The sequence below is a fragment of the Myxine glutinosa genome, chromosome 1, assembly GCF_964187855.1.
Source record: "Myxine glutinosa chromosome 1, kmMyxGlut1.1, whole genome shotgun sequence".
Classification (NCBI taxonomy): Eukaryota; Metazoa; Chordata; class Myxini; order Myxiniformes; family Myxinidae; genus Myxine; species Myxine glutinosa.
In genome coordinates, this window is record NC_136261.1 from 201,741,840 (window position 1) to 201,763,540 (window position 21,701).

At 40.4% G+C, this 21,701-nt stretch overlaps 2 protein-coding genes across 5 annotated transcripts in view; one reads left to right on the top strand and one right to left on the bottom strand.

The window, feature by feature from the left end:
* The window catches only part of LOC137433556 (tetratricopeptide repeat protein 1), a 207,290-nt gene that overhangs the window by 135,815 nt on the left and 49,774 nt on the right, over nt 1-21,701 (top strand). The window lies entirely within an intron of this gene.
* The window catches only part of WDR13 (WD repeat domain 13), a 32,789-nt gene continuing 24,955 nt past the window's right edge, over nt 13,868-21,701 (bottom strand). For all 3 annotated transcript variants that reach the window (XM_068125802.2, XM_078782468.1, XM_068125808.2), the window contains 5 exons: nt 20,270-20,574; nt 18,963-19,143; nt 18,693-18,834; nt 18,406-18,524; nt 13,868-15,349 (listed from right to left, as the gene is read on the bottom strand). In XM_068125802.2, coding sequence (XP_067981903.1) covers nt 15,147-15,349; nt 18,406-18,524; nt 18,693-18,834; nt 18,963-19,143; nt 20,270-20,574 — 950 coding nt within the window. In that variant the 3' untranslated portion in view covers nt 13,868-15,146. The remainder of the gene's footprint in view (nt 15,350-18,405; nt 18,525-18,692; nt 18,835-18,962; nt 19,144-20,269; nt 20,575-21,701) is intronic.

Below are 21,701 nucleotides of genomic sequence, written 5' to 3' on the forward strand. Positions count from 1 at the left end.
ACAAATTTCACCAATAAATTCATAACTTTGACAGCGGTCACCAATAAATTCATAACTGTGACAAATTTCACCAATCAATTCAAAACTGTGACAAATCTCCCCCAAAAATTCATAACTGCGACAGAGGTCACCAGTAAATTCATAACTGCGACAGAGGTCACCATTAAATTCATAACTGCGACAGAGGTCACCAGTAAATTCATAACTGCGACAGAGGTCACCAGTAAATTCATAACTGCGACAGAGGTCACCAATCCGGTGAAACCGGTCTGACATTACCTTCATCCTCCTCCTTATTGACGGATTATAAAAGGCCAACGGAATGTCGAGGTTGAGATTTCAGCTGAAGGGTGTGGTTCTTGTTGATTACAAATCGATCAAATTTTGTGCCCAAACATGCTTTCAATGTTCGTGCCCTGCGAGAATAAAATGAACACCCTGATTGTAAACAAAATTTATTTGAGCGATTCGTTTTCCGCACACAATCAAATGGCCTCATGTATCGTTACGTTTGCAGGTGATGGGGCAGTAGTTTGTTTGATTAAGGCACGAAATACTGTATATTCTTCACCTGTTCTTTTACACTTTATCTTGTACTAGCAGCTCAGGATACCCAGTGTTGTCCAGTCCATTTTTGTGGGGGCCTAAAAGACTTCCCTAAACCAAATGAGGAATGGGGCCGGGGATAATTTACTCCTTGCTGTATCACCTTTCACATAGTTACAAAAGCTTAGGCACAATGGAACGATTTTTTAAACGTTTTTTTCCCCCAAAAGTTTCAAATTTCTTTTCGTTTCAAACACTCCCAGGCACTCATTGAAGAACCTCTGAAAGTTTGATGAAGATCTGTTCAGCCATCTCTGAGAAAAATGGCGACACACACAGACAGGCAGACAGATAAAGGACTCTCTTATAGTACTGTATAGGTTACATGTGTATGTTTAAGGTAAGGAGTGAATGTCAACTGTTCCAAGCAAAGAAGACAGGAGAATGTGGTTTTACTCTTTAAAAAAAATCTCGGATAATGTGTCGGTTCACGCTCTTCTCTGTAAACCTGGCTTTGGGCAGGTGATGTGGGAAGTAGACGTCACTACAAATATGGCCGTAACTGAAGGCAGATTGTTGGGTAGGCCTCAAAAATGGCCTTAAACAGGTCAATCAAATACTTTCAATGGCTTGAGAAATCAAAAAATACTCAAAACAAGTACACATACATTCAAAGTACACCGCCCCATGCCAAATAATTAAATATGCTGCAGCGCGGCATTGCCGGGACGCCTCCGGCGCCCGGCAATACCGCAGTGCAGCTCATTGAGGCTGCATTGGGAGGGAGAGGTGTACACTAATTGATTGATTAATTGTATAATTAAAATCAATAAAAGATTATCACAAAATATTTTCATAATCAATTGGCTAATCGCATAACTAAACCACTAGTGCTTCATCCGAAGATGTATCTTTTAGAAATTTAATTAAATAAGTCATTTATAAAAAATTAAATAATTAATTGATTACTCAATAAATAATTAATCGATTAATCAATAAATAATTAATAGATGAAATGATTAATCAATAAATCAAAAATATCCTTGATAGCCACATCACTTGGTCACTCATGTCCAAATATTAGCTTCCCAGCTCAAAAGGTGCCTGAGATATTGGCCAAATGAGAAAGAAAATAAATAAATGATTAATAATGAAAATAAATAAATAATAATCATTAAAAAATTAAATTATTAATCAATTTGGTCAGAGAACACATAAACTACCACTATTTCATCAGAATCTGTAACTTTAAAAAAAAAAATTTTTTTGTCATTAATCGAATAATTAAATAATTAATCGATTAATTGATTAATTAATAAATCAAAAATATCCTTTGCAGCCAAATCACCTGGTCATTGGCATGTCCAAATATCAGCTTCCTAACTCAAAAGGTGCCTGAGTTAATAATGGTCAGAAGAGAAATGAAATTTAATTAATTAAATAAGTACTTAATTAAACGCTAATAATTAAATAACTCCTCAATTAATTGATTATTCAAAAAACAAAAAATACCGTATTTGACAAAGGACTTGCTCACTACTGTGCCGAAATTTCAGCTTCCTAGCTCAAAGGATGGCTGAGATATCGCCCGGACAACCAAGAAAGAAAACAAGTACACATACATTCAAAGTACACCGCCCCATGCCAAATAATTAAATATGCTGCAGCGCGGCATTGCCGGGGCGCCTCCGGCGCCCGGCAATACCGCAGTGCAGCTCATTGAGGCTGCATTGGGAGGGAGAGGTGTACACTAATTGATTGATTAATTGTATAATTAAAATCAATAAAAGATTATCACAAAATATTTTCATAATCAATTGGCTAATCGCATAACTAAACCACTGGTGCTTCATCCGAAGATGTATCTTTTAGAAATTTAATTAAATAAGTCATTTATAAAAAAATTAATAATTAATTGATTACTCAATAAAGAATTAATCGATTAATCAATAAATACTTAATAGATGAAATGATTAATCAATAAATCAAAAATATCCTTGATAGCCACATCACTTGGTCACTCATGTCCAAATATTAGCTTCCCAGCTCAAAAGGTGCCTGAGATATTAGCCAAATGAGAAAGAAAATAAATAAATGATTAATAATGAAAATAAATAAATAATAATCATAAAAAAATTAAATTATTAATCAATTTGGTCAGAGAACACATAAACTACCACTATTTCATCAGAATCTGTAACTTAAAAAAAAAAATTTTTTTTGTCATTAATCGAATAATTAAATAATTAATCGATTAATTGATTAATTAATAAATCAAAAATATCCTTTGCAGCCAAATCACCTGGTCATTGGCATGTCCAAATATCAGCTTCCTAACTGAAAAGGTGCCTGAGTTAATAATGGTCAGAAGAGAAATGAAATTTAATTAATTAAATAAGTACTTAATTAAACGCTAATAATTAAATAACTCCTCAATTAATTGATTATTCAAAAAACAAAAAATACCGTATTTGACAAAGGACTTGCTCACTACTGTGCCGAAATTTCAGCTTCCTAGCTCAAAGGATGGCTGAGATATCGTCCGGACAACCAAGAAAGAAAACAAACAAGTACACATACATTCAAAGTACACCGCCCCATGCCAAATAATTAAATATGCTGCAGCGCGGCATTGCCGGGGCGCCTCCGGCGCCCGGCAATACCGCAGTGCAGCTCATTGAGGCTGCATTGGGAGGGAGAGGTGTACACTAATTGATTGATTAATTGTATAATTAAAATCAATAAAAGATTATCACAAAATATTTTCATAATCAATTGGCTAATCGCATAACTAAACCACTAGTGCTTCATCCGAAGATGTATCTTTTAGAAATTTAATTATATAAGTCATTTATAAAAAATTAAATAATTAATTGATTACTCAATAAATAATTAATCGATTAATCAATAAATAATTAATAGATGAAATGATTAATCAATAAATCAAAAATATCCTTGATAGCCACATCACTTAGTCACTTATGTCCAAATATTAGCTTCCCAGCTCAAAAGGTGCCTGAGATATTGGCCAAATGAGAAAGAAAATAAATAAATGATTAATAATGAAAATAAATAAATAATAATCATAAAAAAATTAAATTGGTAATCAATTTGGTCAGAGAACACATAAACTACCACTATTTCATCAGAATCTGTAACTTAAAAAAAAAATTTTTTTGGGTCATTAATCGAATAATTAAATAATTAATCGATTAATTGATTAATTAATAAATCAAAAATATCCTTTGCAGCCAAATCACCTGGTCATTGGCATGTCCAAATGTCAGCTTCCTAACTCAAAAGGTGCCTGAGTTAATAATGGTCAGAAGAGAAATGAAATTTAATTAATTAAATAAGTACTTAATTAAACGCTAATAATTAAATAACTCCTCAATTAATTGATTATTCAAAAAACAAAAAATACCGTATTTGACAAAGGACTTGCTCACGACTGTGCCGAAATTTCAGCTTCCTAGCTCAAAGGATGGCTGAGATATCGTCCGGACAACCAAGAAAGAAAGCAAGAAAACAAACAAACAAGAAACCAGAGTGAAAACTGAGTACTCTCTTTCAGCGTGCGTCACTACCGAGCCCCCTTTGGTGCCCGGCAATGACGATTTGCAATGCCTGGAGATGGCATAGGAAAGGAGCGGTGTACAACAAACAAACAAGAAACCAGAGTGAAAACTGAGTACTCTCTTTCAGCGTGCGTCACTGCCGAGCCCCCTTTGGTGCCCGGCAATGACGATTTGCAATGCCTGGAGATGGCATAGGAAAGGAGCGGTGTACAACAAACAAACAACCAGAGTGAAAACTGAGTACTCTCTTTCAGCGTGCGTCACTGCCGAGCCCCCTTTGGTGCCCGGCAATGACGATTTGCAATGCCTGGAGATGGCATAGGAAAGGAGCGGTGTACAATATCATCACTGGCAGAACATCATTACTGATTACCTTTTCGTCTCACGTTTGGTGTGTCTTCATATGTAACTAGAGGCCAATGCATGACACACACATTTCAGGCATTCAAAGCTGGAGTTCTAATCCATTTGAAGTGTTGTTTGCACAAAAGCTTGTTCTGAGCACGTTTTGAACATTGTTTAAAATCAAAATCACTATTCTAATGCAGAAACGTGTTTCATCAAACTGTGTACTTATAGTTTGTACAAAATAAAACAACACATATTACACATATTACACTAATTCATGTTAAAAGTCTTATTTGCTTATCATGTTCAAAGTATAACATTCGATTTAAATGAGCTGTTCCTCGATGATAAACTGATGACCATAAACTGATAATAAACATATAAGCTTTTCGCTTCGAGTGTGTGGGGTAATAAGGCTTCTCATGTAATAAGTGTTTTTTGTGTGGTACACAGGACAGGTAAATACACCGAAAATTCCAGTCTACATTACCCAAGTCGATCAAACTCAGAAGAGTAGAATCCATAACCACCTTTCTTTATTCATGCATGCGCACTCTCCACTTTTGCTGATGTCAGCTGTACATTCCTCCCTCCAGTATTGGAAACCGTAACGTTGGTTACCGTGAAAATATAATTGCCATTGGCAATATATACTTTCAACCCATTGCATGAAAGTCATCACCCAAACAGTCATCATCATCTCAGTGGCCCAAGTGGAGGGTGCCCATATATAAGTTGTTTAATCATGCAAGTGTGTGTGTGTGTGTGTGTGTGTGTGTGTGTGTGTGTGTGTGTGTGTGTGTGTGTGTGTGTGTGTGTGTGTGTGTGTGTGTGTGTGTGTGTGTGTGTGTGTTCGATATAACTTTGCCTTTTCGAGGAACAGCCATTATTCAAAGAAAGATGCAGGGATGGTTTCACCTGATCATTTCTTGTGATCATCCTGACCTTGTCCTATGCCATCTCCAGGCATTGCAAATCGTCATTGCCGGGCACCGAAGGGGGCTCGGCAGTGACGCACGCTGAAAGAGAGTACTCAGTTTTCACTATGGTTTCTTTCTTGTTTGTTGTACACCGCTCCTTTCCTATGCCATCTCCAGGCATTGCAAATCGTCATTGCCGGGCACCAAAGGGGGCTCGGCAGTGACGCACGCTGAAAGAGAGTACTCAGTTTTCACTCTGGTTTCTTGTTTTCTTGTTTGTTTGTCCGGACGATATCTCAGCCATCCTTTAAGCTAGGAAGCTGAGATTTCGGCACAATAGTGAGCAAGTCCTTTTTCAAAAACGGTATTTTTTTTTTTGATTAATCAATTAATTGAGGAGTTATTTAATTATTACCGATTAATTAAGTACTTATTTAATTAATCAAATTTCCTTTCTCTTCTGACCATTAACTCAGGCACCTTTTGAGTTAGGAAGCTGATATTTGGACATGCCAATGACCAGGTGATTTCGCTGCAAAGGCTATTTTTGATTTATTAATTAATCAATTAATCGATTAATTATTTCATTATTCGATTAATGAGTAAAAAAAAATTTTTTTTTAAAGTTACAGATTCTGATGAAATAGTGGTAGTTTATGTGTTCTCTGACCAAATTGATTAATAATTTAATTTTTTAATGATTATTATTTATTTATTTTCATTATTAATCATTTATTTATTTTCTTTCTCATTTGGCCAATATCTCAGGCACCTTTTGAGCTGGGAAGCTAATATTTGGACATGCCAATGACCAAGTGATTTGGCTATAAAGGCTATTTCTGATTTATTGATTAATCAATTAATCAATTAATTATTTAATTATTCGATTAATGACAATTTTTTTTCAGTTACAGATTCGGATGAAATGGTGGTGGTTTATGTGTTCTATTAGCCAATTGATTTTTTTTTAAATGATTATCATTTCTTTATTTTCATTATCAATCTTTTTTTCTTTTTTTTCTCATCTGGGCAATATATCAGGCACCTTTTGAGCTGGGAAGCTAATATTTGGACATGCCAATGACCAAGTGATTTGGCTATAAAGGCTATTTCTGATTTATTGATTAATCAATTAATCAATTAATTATTTAATTATTCGATTAATGACAATTTTTTTTCAGTTACAGATTCGGATGAAATGGTGGTGGTTTATGTGTTCTATTAGCCAATTGATTTTTTTTAAAATGATTATCATTTCTTTATTTTCATTATCAATCTTTTTTTCTTTTTTTTCTCATCTGGGCAATATATCAGGCACCTTTTGAGCTGGGAAGCTAATATTTGGACATGACAATAACCAAGTGATTTGGCTGTAAAGGGTATTTTTGATTAATTGATTAATTAATTAATTGATCAATTATTTAATTGTTCGATGAATGACTTCGTTAATTAATTTTTTTAAGTTACAGATCGGATGAAATGGTGGTGCTTTATGTATTCTATTAGCCAATTGATTAACGATTTATTTTTTTATGATTATTATTTATTTATTTTCATTATTAATCATTTATTTATTTTTTCTCATCTGGGCAATATCTCAGGCACCTTTTGAGCGAGGAACTAATATTTGGACACAACAGTGACCAAGTGATGTGGCTATAAAGAATATTTTTGATTTATTGATTAATCATTTAATCAATTATTTATTGATTAATAAATTAATTATTGAATTTTTTTATTAATATCTTATTTAATTAAATTTCTGAAAGATACATCTTCGGATGAAGCACCAGTGGTTTAGTTATGCCATTAGCCAATTGATTAAGAAAATATTTTATGACAATCTTTCATCGATTTTAATCATGCAATTAATCAATCAATTAGTGCACACCTCTCCCTCCAAATACAGTCTCGATGAGCTGTACGGCGGTATTGCCGGGTGCCTAAGGCGCCCCGGCAATGCCGCGCTGGAGGATATTTAATTATTTGGCATAGGGGCGGTGTACTTTACACTAAAACGCAAACCAAACATTTATATTGGTGCTCGGGGCCAATCCACACAAAATGGCATCCTTCATAACAGGGTCCACCCTTGATCAATATGCATTGCTTTTCTCCCCTCACACTTACATTTTCTTTAATCTCTTTCGCAACTGCTCTAGTCTCCCCAATTTCATTTATCTTCTCTTTCTGCTTATTATCCTTCTCATTCCTTTATCCCTACATCCGATTGCCACTTTGCCATCCTCTGCTCATTCACTCCACCCATATTATTTTACAATCCCAGGGAGTGTCCTCGTTTACAACTCCATACCCCGTCGATTACCCAATCACACACTCGCTTACCATCTCCCTCTACTAGACACATCACATGATCAGCTGTGGCCATCACAGCGATCCACCTCCACTTCCACATCCACATCATCCTCCTGTCCTTCCCTCATTGGTTGCACAGAGTCATAGTGCCGCCCGAGTCCCAATTCGTGGTGCAGCAAACTGGGTAATGGGGTGAACAGAGAATAAAGAGGCACAGATGTTAGATTGAATAACCTCCAAAACCTGTCGAGAAAGAAAAGAAAAAAGAAGAAGAAACGATTTACACAAGAACGAGTCCTTCGTGTGCTCCGTACTCCTCGCCAATCGTAATGGGTGGGTCTGTGGCTTGCAGGATCTCAATGGATCGCTTCAGCACGTGGCTCAGTGCACAGATCTGTTCAGTACACACAAAGATGTCCCAGGAGAAATGTATAATTAAATAATAATAATAATAATAATAATAATAATAATAACAATAAAGTAAATAAATAAACCGCAATGGAGCATCAACTCCATGTAATTGTGATTGGCGTGAGCTCTGGTGCAATGATTATTCAACAATCTCAAAATAAATGCAGAAACTTGCTCAAGAAAAGAGGTTTCCAGCATCGAGGTGAGGAGTATTTTTAAAATGATGAACTCGAACATAGCACGACCATCACCTCTGGAGCGATTAAAAGCCCTTTTCCGTTCCAAAGCAAATTGCAGCTTTTAAAATCCCAGACACGACGTTTAAGTTTCCTTTCAATTCCACCTGTTACGTTAATCTCTCTTCATCGTTTAACTCTCACATCCTCTACGATTAGCCTCAGACCACCTCAACATGCCCCACCACATCCTAAGTAGACAGGACACCCCACCCCCAGTTCTCATCTCCATTCAGCAATTTCTATTCAAAATAATCAACTCCGTTAATCAGAGGCAGTCGCATGTCCGTTATTGTGCTTCTTCTTCCTCGATAGTTATCCAGTCCTGCCTTTTCTTGCTTCCACTGTATTTGTCTTTTTCACTCAATCATTAAAACTGGTAGGAATTAATTATTAATTGGAGGAATGGCAATGCACAAAAGAGCGTGCACAGCTGCAAGGACGAAGGACAGGAACAGTGGTGAGTTTGAGGTGAAGGTGGGAGTGCATCAGGGGTCGGTACTAAGTCCACTACTATTTGTAACTGTGATGGAGGTCCTGGCTCAGAACGTAAAGGAGGGTTTACCGTGGGAGTTGTATGCAGATGATCTGGTGTTGATTGCAGAAAGTATGGATGGACTGAAGGAGAAGATGAACACGTGGAAGGAATGTATGGAGACAAAAGGTCTGAAGGTGAATATCGGAAAGACGAAGGTGATGGCAAGTGGTAAAACATGTGGTGAGGTGGAAATAACTGGGAAGTGGCCAAGTGCTGTGTGCAGGAAGGGTGTCGGAGTGAACTCCATTCAATGTACAATGTGCGCTGCGTGGGTTCATCAAAAATGTAGTGGTTGGAGAGTGTCATTAACCAGTGTGGCAGCTACATTCAAGTGTAAGGTGTGCACAGAGGGAGCTGCAGATGGAGGAAATGTTGAGTTGGATCTTGGAGACGGCGTGAAGCTGGAAGGTGTGAAAACATTTTGTTACCGAGGAGACATGATGAATGGAAAAGGTGGATCAGACACGGCAACGGTTGCTAGAGTAAGATGTGCATGGAAGAAGTTTCGGGAACTGAGTGGCGTGCTGACAAGGAGGGGAGTGTCGTTGAAGCTGAAGGGAAAGGTGTATGCTGCATGTGTGAGAAGTGTTATGATTTATGGGAGCAAGACATGGGTCATGAATGTAGAGCAGCAACGAAGGCTGGAAAGGGTGGAAATGCGAATGGTTCGGTGGATGTGCGGAGTATCGTTGAGAGAGAGGAAGACAAATGATGAATTGCGAAAGATGATGGGAATAGAGCCTGTGATGGATGCTGTGAAGAGGAACAGGTTGAGATGGTTTGGTCATGTGTTGAGGAAGGATGAAAGTGACTGGTTGAGAAGAGTGATGGAAATTAATGTATGAGGAAGTAGAGGATGGGGAAGACCGAGAAAGACTTGGCTAAAGGTGGTGGAAGAAGAAATGCGGGCAAGGGGGTTAACAAGGGGAGATGCAGAAAATAGGGCTAAATGAAGAAGGTTGTCATGGGGACCGCAAGGCTAACCCCCGCTCCTGCAGGGAAATAGCCTTAAAATGCCTGTTGTTGTTGTTGTTGTTGTTGCTTTGAGGCATCTGGGGTACTATTGTCGTGTGACTACCCTGTGTGGTGAACACCTCAGGTTAGCACAGATGACCAAACGAGCTGTTACTCCGAGGCGTTCAGTTCCAAAATATAGCGGAGAATACGTGGGGGAGGAGCATGAGGAGAGGAAAACCGGAGCTTACCTTTTCAATCCCACCTGCAGTCTCCAAACCCTGCAATAAATTAACTCAAACAAAAACGGAATTAAACTGTACAAAAATACCGGTTTTATTAAAGAAATTGCCGGTACAAAACAAAACACGGCGAAATAAAACTAAGATTCCTAAATTGGGACGTCCCCACAGACAGACTTGAAAACAGACGAAAGGGAAGGATAACTGAAAATAAATAGGCGTCTGTGTGCACTTAACTCAACTTGGCCAGGGTATCTCATCAGGGTTCGTCAAAATAGTCTCAGGGCTTCGCGGGAAAATGCACTCGCTCTTCCGCACAGTGTGTGGGCAGCAAAAACCAGGCCTCGCCGTGTGTCGCACTCACTCCGGGCCTCGCGCGCAAATCGAACGGGCCACGCCTGTCCACTCGGCGTTCCCGTCTGGAAATCCGCAGCTCTTCGTTCTGCAGCTCTGCCTCTGCTTGACCACCAGCAAGATCTCGGAATACGGCCGGTCCGTGATGAGCTTCTTTGAGCCAGAGAGCAACGTGTCACCGTTCGTATGAGGTCCCGTACGAGAAAAAGCGCAATAGGGAATCGCGACCGTTCACGATGGTCTCCAACACGAGAAGGCACAAGAAAGGGAAAAGGCCTGTCATAGCGTTCTGAACTCCCCACGCGTAAGAGGACAAAATGTCGAGAAAACAGTCTTTTGTTGCTCAGGCTCTGACGTCATCTCAACACGTCTCTGTCCCGACCCTATCGGCAAGTTCCATCTTACCTGTCCATTCTGTCAATCAAACCCCGCCCAATCACGGCTCCTCGGGGCGTGGCCTCACCAATCTTTCGTCCCATGTGCTTCCAAAGTCAGGGTTGTCAGCGGCAGTGCTTAATGCCTGGCTTCCGTTGGTTTTATTAATTTGGGGTGTTTAATGGCGATTGCGGCTAGTGTCTATGGTGTGGTGCCAAAAAGGACATAGGAATAAAGTACAAAGGTAACGACATACAGGGGATAAATTAACCATAATCCCTGAGCTAATTAACATACTCCACTCCTCGTAATGGGGACGAAGGTACACTTACATGACACAATTGACACATGGTCGACCGGATCCCTACTTATAGTACATTGAGGTGGGTTCTTCTTCGTGACAGTCGGAGCAAACTAATCTATACACTCTACCTGGTCTATGGTATCACTACCCCCTACAAACGTAACACTATTTATTCTTGCAACCTTCTTAGGAGTGATAAATGCAACAGAAATATCAGTCTGGACGAGATGGAAAATCAGGAAGTGTGTCCCTGATCATTGAGGATAGAATTAGAAACAAAGTGATTTGAAAATAGGTTAGCCTTATCCACAGGTGAAGTAACAACCTCAGGTACATGAAAGCGAGGATGATTTATACAAGATTTATTGCAGGTGAGTACACTGTTGGCAATCTGCCAAAAGTCCCGAGAGCCAAGCTCTGAGTCGCATTGGAATTGGCTAGAGAAGCAGCATATTACTTCTTGGCAACCTCAATAACTTTTAGTGATTAATTGCTTTGTGGAACAGATATTTGGACTCCAGAGACCCTTGCAGTTTGTTCTGCTGGAAATAGTGGTTGCAATGAGCAATTGCTGATGCACAAGCCAGAGTGAACAATGGATGGGAATATACCTATCACTAGTATGTGAGGGAATATAAATGTCCATACCAGTGCCAATCCATTGGGATATTTCATCGACAGCCTTATCAAGACCTAGACTAAAAAGCTGAGTTCCATGTCACATCAAGAAATAAACGGAATCCATCCCAATCAGCTTTCCCAAACTGAAACACAGTGAGGTGAAAAGGATGCATTGGAGTTGAGAATGAGGAGTAAGAGACACAAACAGAAACGGTGGAATGATCCGAGTTACCAATTGGAGACAGAACATTGGCAACACAATCATCAATATTAGAACACAAAAAGAGATCAAGCAAGTATTTCCATCAGAAGCATGGTCAGGAATATGAGTGGGAGAGGAAACAATTTGGGTGAGATTTTGAGATCGAGAAATTATAGGTCTTGATACCAGGAGAGGCCATTTTAGTTGTAAAAAAAAACAACAACCTGATATTGCCAACGTCCTCAACCATTTCTCGGACATGCATTTACCAATGTTGTTCAAACTTGGCACACAGATATTGAATGATGGATTACATTTCACATAATTTTGTTTCAATATCAGATCCAAGTTGGTCGACTGGTGGCCATTTTGTGACTTAAACATGTCCCCAACCATTTCTCGACATGCATGGACCGAATTTGTTCAAATTTGGCACAAAGACAATACACGAGAGTATACATATGCAGAATATTTTTTTTGGGAATCCGACCAAAGATGGCCGACTGGTGGCCTTTAACTCCGTTCAGCAAAATTACTAAAACCACGGGAGATATGACATTTCATTTATTTTTCTCCTTGTTATCTCTGCAAACGAAGGTGTACGGAGTTTGTTTTCAACCTTGTTTGTCTGTCTGTTTGACTGTGAGCCTTATCTATCTATAATTCCAGTAATCTCTGTGTGTATGTATGTATGTATGTATGTATGTCTGTGACCGCTGTTTCTCGACAACCACGGGTCCGATATACTTTAAACTTGCCAGGTATATTGCTGGGGACCCGAGGATGTGCCTTTTCAAGGTTTCATATTAATCGGAGAAGTAGTTACCGAGCTATGTCCAAAAAACGATTCAACCAATCAGAGAGCAGCGAGCTATCACGTGTGCCGAACGTGGCGAACAGACTCTGCCTCGGACGGCACATTTGAGAGCGTATTCATTTATTTCACGTTGGCAAACTATGTTGGCGTTAAACTATGTTTTAAAACTAATTAAAACTAATTTGCGATTCATCGTAACTGCGATTTGCGACCTTCCGGACAGTGAAGACTTCACTTCCGGCAGCCAATCACAGAACGCGTTGTTGCGTAGGCGTGGCCGATGTGAGAGCAAGCCGAGCCGAGCGCGTGCGCCATTACGGTTCGTAATTCGATTTCTTCCGGAGAAAATAATAATTTCTCGATTTCTTATGCGCATTATTTCTCCCAATTCAGTCAGAGCGAAGGGCGGAAGCGAAGAGCGTTGTTTTTTTTGTTTACGGGCGTACGGGCGTATGGGCGGGGTAGAGCGTACGGGTAGCGTTTTTTTTTTTTTTTGGCAAGGAACGGGCACCCACGTACGGGCATGCCCTAGTATTTCAAAACACTGCAGACAGATTTGGATGAAACTTGGTGGACAGGTTGGGTGTGTAACAAATACCAATTGATTTGATTTATGGTGAAGATCTGAATCTGGATCTGGCCTATCAGCGAGATACAAAATGTAAACTGTTCAGCCTGGCGGGGGTATGCACTCTACCGAGTTCCGTTCTAGTTTCATTTTTAACTCCCTGGTCCTGGTGATATGCCTGAATCTGCTACACTTTTCTCATCCCTATTCCCCAAATGAAATTAAGTCGTTGACTCGACTGATTTATTAGCCACCGTTGGACGTAGTCTGAAAACGGGGGCTTATGGATTGGGCCTTGTCCGTCCGTCTGCAACCATATCTCGGGCATGTATGGACCGATGTTGTTCAAACTAAGCACAAAGACAATACATGATAGTATACTTATGCAAATAAATTTTGTTTCGCCATGCGATCAAATATGGCTGACTGGCGGCCATTGTAGTTGTAAAAAATTCTAAGTTGAACACATCCTCAACCATTTATCGGCATACATTTTACTGATCTTGTTAAAACTTGTCAGACAGATAAAGAATGGTGGCTTGCATATGCACGACCTTTTATTTCCAGACAAGATCCAAGATGGCTGACTGGCGCCATTTTGTTACTTAAACGTGTCCCCAATGATTTATTGAACATGCATGGTCTGACTTTATTCAAACTTGGCACAAGCACAGTACATGTTGGCACACATGTACACCTCACTTTATTTTGTGATCTGATCAAAGATGACTGACTCATAGATGGGCGGCCATTTTAGTTGTAAAAACGGATATTGAACACATTATCAGCCATTTCTTGGACATGCATTTACCGGTCTTGTTCAAACTTGGCGCACAGATAATGAATTTAAGGATTACATATGCATGTCATTTCTTTTCTAGATCAGATTCAAGATGGCTGCTGGTGGCCATTTTGTTACTTAAACATCCCCCTAACCATTTCTCAGACATGCAAGGACCAATTCTGTTCAAACTTGGCACAAAGACAGTACATGAGAGTATACATATGCAAAAGATTTCATTTTGTAATCCGACCAAAGATGGCCGACTGGTGGCCTTTAACTCCGCACAGCAAAAAATACTAAAACCACGGGGGTTATGACATTTATGTCTTTTTCTCCTTGGTTAATCTGGTGTTGGTATTATGGGTCCAATGGCCTCCTCCTGGACCACATTTCCTTGTTCTCGCTCTGTGGTAGGCGCACGGCAAGCCCGGCAGCCACCCATCCCCTGAGCTCGGCGACCCTGGGTTGTCACTCATTGTAGTTCACAAATATCTTTTTATTCTTCAAAGTTCTCTCAGAACCTTATGCCAATTACAATTCAGACAAGGGATAAAAAGTGCACATTAAATATTGAAAGCCACAGCAACCAGACAAATACTTATCAAATAGGAACAATACAAGCAGAAAAGTAAATCTTCATCAATTAAACAGCGAAGACACATACATGGATACAGGGAGAAGGTAATGTAAAAGTATAAAATTATAGGAGAACGAAATAACTTATCAGCCAAATCAGAATTACCAAGACCCGTGTTTACAATCATGTACCATGCATTTCATTTCCACAGCCATGAATGAAAAAATCAATCAACATAATCCATGTAACATTTGTCCTTTGTAGTATTTGATCATTTGAATTTTTGTCACACCATTTTTAATCATAGTACAATTACAATACCACAATGGTGCAACACACCGCAATTGTGGCCTACAAGCCACCCATGACCCAACATTTAAATACTGTTCTGCCTGCAAACACATTCGCATACTTCCACCAAGGCCTTTGCCATGGCCCATCCCCAGCAACATGCCTTAGGCAGGTGCAAGACGTGTGCGCGGTTCTCGTTTCCAGACAATGATTGTGCCATGCGTGTCACTGGATGCCAGGAGACTCTCATCACAGCTGAAAGCAACAGACAATACAGGGCCTGCATGGCCGAGAAGCCGATTTACTACACCACGACCTGCCCCTGCCACATCGTAGAAGTAAACGCTGGCATCCTCACTCCCAGTCACTGCAAAGACGGTAGACAAATGGAAAAAGCCACACTTAATATTGCCATTCATGTTTCTCAAATCAACATACACATGAGATTAAGTACTGTTCTATTTTCTCCCTGTGCAAGGTATCTTTACAAACATCTGTGATCTGCAAATTTTATTTCTTTGTTTCATCTCTGCAATTCCAGGTTTTGACCAGTTAGCAATTTGTCGGTACCTTTATTGCACCATTGCCATATCTCCAGCTATCGATTCCTACCACATGCCCCTCCTGGTGGGGTGGAGCTCTGGCCGATGCAGAGATTCAACTTTCTCATTATTAACTGACTCTCCTGTCCCCTTGATGTGCATGGAAGAAGTTTAGGGAACTGAGTGGCGTGCTGATGATGAGGGGAGTGTCGTTGAAGCTGAAGGGAAAGGTGTATGCTGCATGTGTGAGAAGTGTTATGATTTATGGGAGCGAGACATGGGTAATGAACGTCGAGCAGCAACGAAGGTTGGAAAGGGTGGAAATGCGAATGGTTCGACGGATGTGCGGAGTATCGTTGAGAGAGAGGAAGACAAATGATGAATTGCGAAAGATGATGGGAATAGAGCCTGTGATTGATGCTGTGAAGAGGAACAGGTTGAGATGGTTTGGTCATGTGTTGAGGAAGGATGAAAGTGTCTGGTTGAGAAGAGTGATGGAAATGAATGGAGAAGGAAGTGGAGGACGGGGAAGACCGAGAAAGACTTGGCTAAAGATGGTGGAAGAAGAAATGCGGGCAAGGGGGTTAACAAGGAGAGATGCAGAAAATAGGGCAAAATGGAGAAGATTGTCATGGGGACCACAAGGCTAACCCCTGCTGTAGTAGGGAAAATGGCCTTTAAAATGCATGTTGTTGTGCTGTTGTTGTCTCTTGTCCCCGTATATGAACTGGAAAATATATTTTACCATGCATAAACAGTTTCACTGCTGTATTTTCCTTTCGTCTTCTTTGCATTTCCTCTTCTTCTATTCTCATGTTTATAGACAGATTATTTCCTTGTATGTTGCCTCCCAGATTTCATTTTTGATTGTATGTTGCCTCGCAGACAAGTAATAACTTCCAGGAACCACTTTGGAATCCTTCAACTGCTGTCATTATTTATCGATGTGTGGTATCATGCTATTCCACAAGCAATCTTTTTTCTTGCAATAAAATGAGATTTAAAACATCGTTGATCAATAACTGGTAAACAACATGCATGGATGGCTTGGACAACACTGTCATGAAAATAAACCTGAGAACGAGGATGTGACAGACCTAGACCTTTCGGACTCCCAGAAATTAAGACAATCTCTGCACAGTTTACAAGGAGTTTTTATTTTCCGGGAGTAGCTATTTTAACTGCATTGTCTTATATTCCGGCTGCAAAAATCCTCATAAACAAATAGGATGCATGAGTGGCAGACACTCCCTATTGGTCAGAACCCTTGCAGCCAATGCTGATGTGGCACAAAGGTTCACAGACACTATTCCAGTGAAGAGGTACTACTTGGCATTTAAGATGACTAGGGCATGCCCGTACTATATATATGCCCGTACTATATATCTATCTAAAATTATATCCCCCCCCTCTATTTACATGAAATGGTTTGGTCCATTCGCAACGCCAAAGCGAACGGCGAACGGCTTGCGAGTACAGTGACAATCCCCCCCCCCCTCTATTTACATGAAATGGTTTCGTCCATTCGCAACGACCACAGAACCCCCCCCCTCTATTTACATGGAATGGTTTGGTCCATTCGCAACGCCGGCACACGCGATCGTTCGCTGCTCTCTGATTGGTTGAATCGTTTTTTGTACATAGCTCGGTAAGTAATTGTCCGATTAATATGAAACCTTGAAAAGGCACATCCTCGGGTCCCCAGCAATATACCTGGCAAGTTAAAAGTATATCGGACCCGTGGTTGTCGAGAAACAGCGGTCACAGACAGACAAACGTACAAACGTACAAACGTACAGAGATTACTGGAATTATAGATAGATGACCTAAGCTTGCCAGCTAAACTCTTGGGGAGAGAGGGAGTCCACCTCTTGCTGACGATGTGAGCCTTTATCAGTAAGGAGTGGTCTCCCACTCTTTGAAACGACTCAAATGTCAGAGGGGTTTAATGACCAGTGGGGAGACTTGAAACCAAAAGTGCTTCGCAAAATTTGGAATACTGGTCCCTAAGGTTCTCACGGTAATACCACCATTTTAGGATCTGCATCGCCTACAGGGTAACTGGTTGGGCTGAAGGAGAAATCAAATTTGTCATTACTCCCTTGTCTGGCAACTTGCCAAAAGTGAGATAGGGGCTCCTGATATATTTTTTTTGTTGAAAGCTCTATTCATTACGAGTCAAACGAGATGCTACACATGATGGTGGCATCTACGTTGAGCCCACGGTGATATTTCTGGTCAAGGGCACTTTTCACTTCAGGTTGACCTTTGCCAGGACACCGGTCAAAGGGAAAATCTTTTTACAAGAATGCCTAGCATTTTTGAACTCAGCAGATCCAAAGATACCAAGGTGAATTTTTCTAGCAAAATCTGAGAGGGTCAGCAATGGCTCTGAGTTGTTATGGCATATATCTTCAAACGAGTTCCTGGGATCATTACTGTGTACAAGGTTTTCATACAGAGCTCCATGGAGTATGGCTCCCTGCTCTGAGCTGGTGCTCCTGCTTCCCACACTGCCCTTCTTAAGATGGTTGAAAACATTGCCTTCTCACACCATTGGAATCTGAAGGCAGGGAGCATATTCCCAGGGACTGTTACTCTTCCACTGGAAGCAATTTGGTGGGCTATCCATTTTATACAATCTTGCATCTGGTGTTGCTCCTCAGACCCCGTCCTATTTTTGTCATTCGCTAGCTATCTCAGGTCACACTAATTCCTCAAGAAACCTGAGAAAATAACATTGTAGAACTCTCTGCAACACCATAATGAGACCTTTGAAGAGTTTTTAAAATAGTGTTTTCCATCATCAATGGTCAAACCATTCTCATCCAGAAATAGTTTCTGGCTGTTTATATGGCATCTGCACCCTTATTATTCATACCGACACAGGCACCCTGCCTGAACGACATCAGTGGACAGAAGGTGCTACGAACAGGCTGCGAGCGCTGGTGGACAGGAAATGTCCGCCTGAGCTGCAGGGACCCCTCAGAATCCACCACGCTGGTGAACGATGAATGTTGAAGAGGAAATAGAAAAGAGTAAACACAATACCGAAAATAAATAAAACAAGAGTAAATATAACCATAATAAAGTGAAATAGACAAAGTGAAGATATCATTGAGAGTCGGGTGAAAATATGGTGAGTTTTAGGTAAGGTGTTCAACTCACCGATAAAGCAGGAGCAAATCAGGAGATGCATTGACAAGGAGGGATGGGTCACGTGCTTCACGGCTCACCCAAGACCTTGCTGCCACGCTCGAGATTACACTGCCCTCACCCACCAGCACACGCCGTGCCCTACTTAGCTTCCCTGCATCAGGGGTATAATTGAGGACAAAGCAATGAGGGAAATTTTAATCTGTGAAAACGTTTGGTAGGGATCAAAACAAACATAAACTCAGGAAAATGTAAATGTTATGCACCAACAATCCACCAGACCTATGGCCATGTCAAACAAGAAGGCCGTGATGGAGCCTCGATCATCTCCAGCCCAAAGCAGGTGGCCAGCAGAATCAAATGCGAGGGCCGTAGCACGGCCTGGTAATCGGCTGGGCGCCCCTCGTACTCTGCGACCCGTTGAAATGTTCACGACATGGACACTGTGTCGCCCATTTCCTGCCTTGGATTAAAAAAAAAAACCCAACAAAGCAAATATGGCTGGTATGAGCCCTTGGGGTAGTTCTTGTTTTAAGGGAGCACTACACTGAACACAGTAAAAACAACACTGAATCACAGTAATGCACTTTTTGATAAAATGTCTTGATTGAAAATATGCAAAACTATATATGTACATGTTGCTTGATATATGAACATTACATTGGTATACATTACATAGCATTATATTATGCATGGTTACCATGGTAACCAGATGCATACAAATGATGAATTACCACTTTTCAGCTTATATCTTCTCTATGACAAGTCCATTTACGTTCAAACTTGGTACATCTATACAATACTAGGAAACAAACATTTTAATTGATGCATTTGTATAATTGGCATTTCGTGTTGCCATGGCAACCATTAATCGTCCAATGAGAATTGACATCCTTTAAATTAAAAACCCAAGGTCATAATACAATAAAACTCTATTAATATCTTTGTTGGGTCATTATCAATATCTGTGCCAAATTTGAAGTGAAAAGAATTAAGAATTCCAAAGTTATAGGGGAAAATGTAAACTAATATTATGTAAACACACATTTGCTGTAAGTGGCCATTGACATCAGGATTCCGTTTCCTATACATTGAAATTACAATTGCGTACAATGTTTTTCCATTATTTCATGAATCTGGAGTTCACTTTGCAAGTTTTTTCATTCTTTTCACCCTTGTACTTGTATGTTGATGGACAAACGCCTCTCCAAACTCCCCACTACCATATGTTTGGCCTTCTTCTTCAATAAAGCTTTCCTCCTTTTTTCTTTTTGCCTTTGAAATATTTTCCCGTATCTTTGTTTCCTGAACGGAAGCTTTCCTAGCAGCATCGTACAAACTTTTTTTGTCTTTTTTTTCTGCTGCTGCCTGTGTGTATAGTGCCCCCTTAAGTCAACCATACACCATAACTATCTAATCAATCCAAATCAACGCAGCCATCACATAAATCAACACAACCTTTTCACTCACCACAGCAAGATGCAACGAGCTCACTCAATGCACTGATCATATCAACTAGATTACTCACCATAGCAAATAGCACAACTTGCTTAACCACCCTGTAAATCCTGTACAACAAGCTGACATACCACAACAAGGTTGTTGTTCATGGGCTGAAACGCGCAGCACAAGACAGCAGCTCCATCAGCATCAGCAATCCGACGCAAGCAGCGCCCAGTGGAAGTGCACCAAAGGCGCAAAGAAGCATCCAAGGATGTAGAAACCAGGAGGTCATTGGACAAGGACCATGCAAAGTCAGTTACGGGTGCCGTGTGGCCTCGTAATGTGTGGGAAACACTGGGTGCAGGACCGAGGGTGCAGATGGACAGACGGCCATCCACAGAGCTGGCAGCAAGGCGTGTTGGATCACCATTGGCAAACTGCACCTTTCCAACTGTGTCGTATTGTGGAAAATAAAGTAAAATAGATAACACCATTAACAAAAGTAGTCATGTGCAATGTTTTATAAGCTTGAGATAGTCACTGACAATTGTCATCAAAATAAAGAAAGCAAAAGGAAAATAAACTGTCAGAGGCTCAAAAAGTGTCTGAGAGATTTGCTGAACAAGCCAATGCCTGACTGGAAAATACCTCAGGAAGTGTTTTTCATTGAAATGAATATACCAACAATGCAATCATAAATGCACTTATTCATTGATTTAAACTATTTCATAATATGATTGAAAACAAATTATTATATACAATTCATCTTATTATTCTGCTTTCCTGGTGTTGGCCAGGAAAGCCGGGTGTTGGCTTAGCGGTTAGGGTGCCGGCTTGGGATCCTGGGATCCTGGGTTCGAATCCCGGTCGATCGCCGAATTAACGCCAGGGGGGTTGACTCAGCCTGTCATCCTTCCGAGGTCGGCAAATTGAGTACCAGCTTGCTGGGATGAATGATCCCGGTGTGTACCCCGGTTTAGAATAGGTACACCGTATCCCTGCGCATCGTAAGAGGCGACCAAGGGTTGGCGTCAGGAAGGGCATCCGGCCATAAAAACATTGCCTCAAACAGGGAACCATGATTGTCATGTGGCCCGCAAGGCTAACCCCCGCTCCAGCGGGGGAAGTGGCCTTAAAACGATCATTCATTCAATTCATTTCATTCTGCTTTCTCCAGCTTTATATGTACAACCAATAAAATATTAATTTGGTGCTTCCAGGCAAAGGGGAGATGTGAATCAAGCACCACATTAAGGCCACACCATAATGCGCTGCATTGAGTGATACCTAATTTTAAAGAAGAGAATTATAATACGACATATGGAATTCATATTTCAAATTAAATAGCTGCATATCAAAATCCCTTGCAGGCCACGGAAATCAAAGACAGGTCATCCATTTATGTTACACACCATGGATGAAACTTTGCAAAGTTCAATGTAGCAGCAAGCTCAGAGCTATCTCGCAACCAGCAGCAGACTCGAAGCATGCTACGTATTCACCGCATACACTTCTGAGCACCTCTCTTATGGTCTTGCTCCTCCAGCCAGTCTCTCTCAACTGAATCCTAGTCTCTGT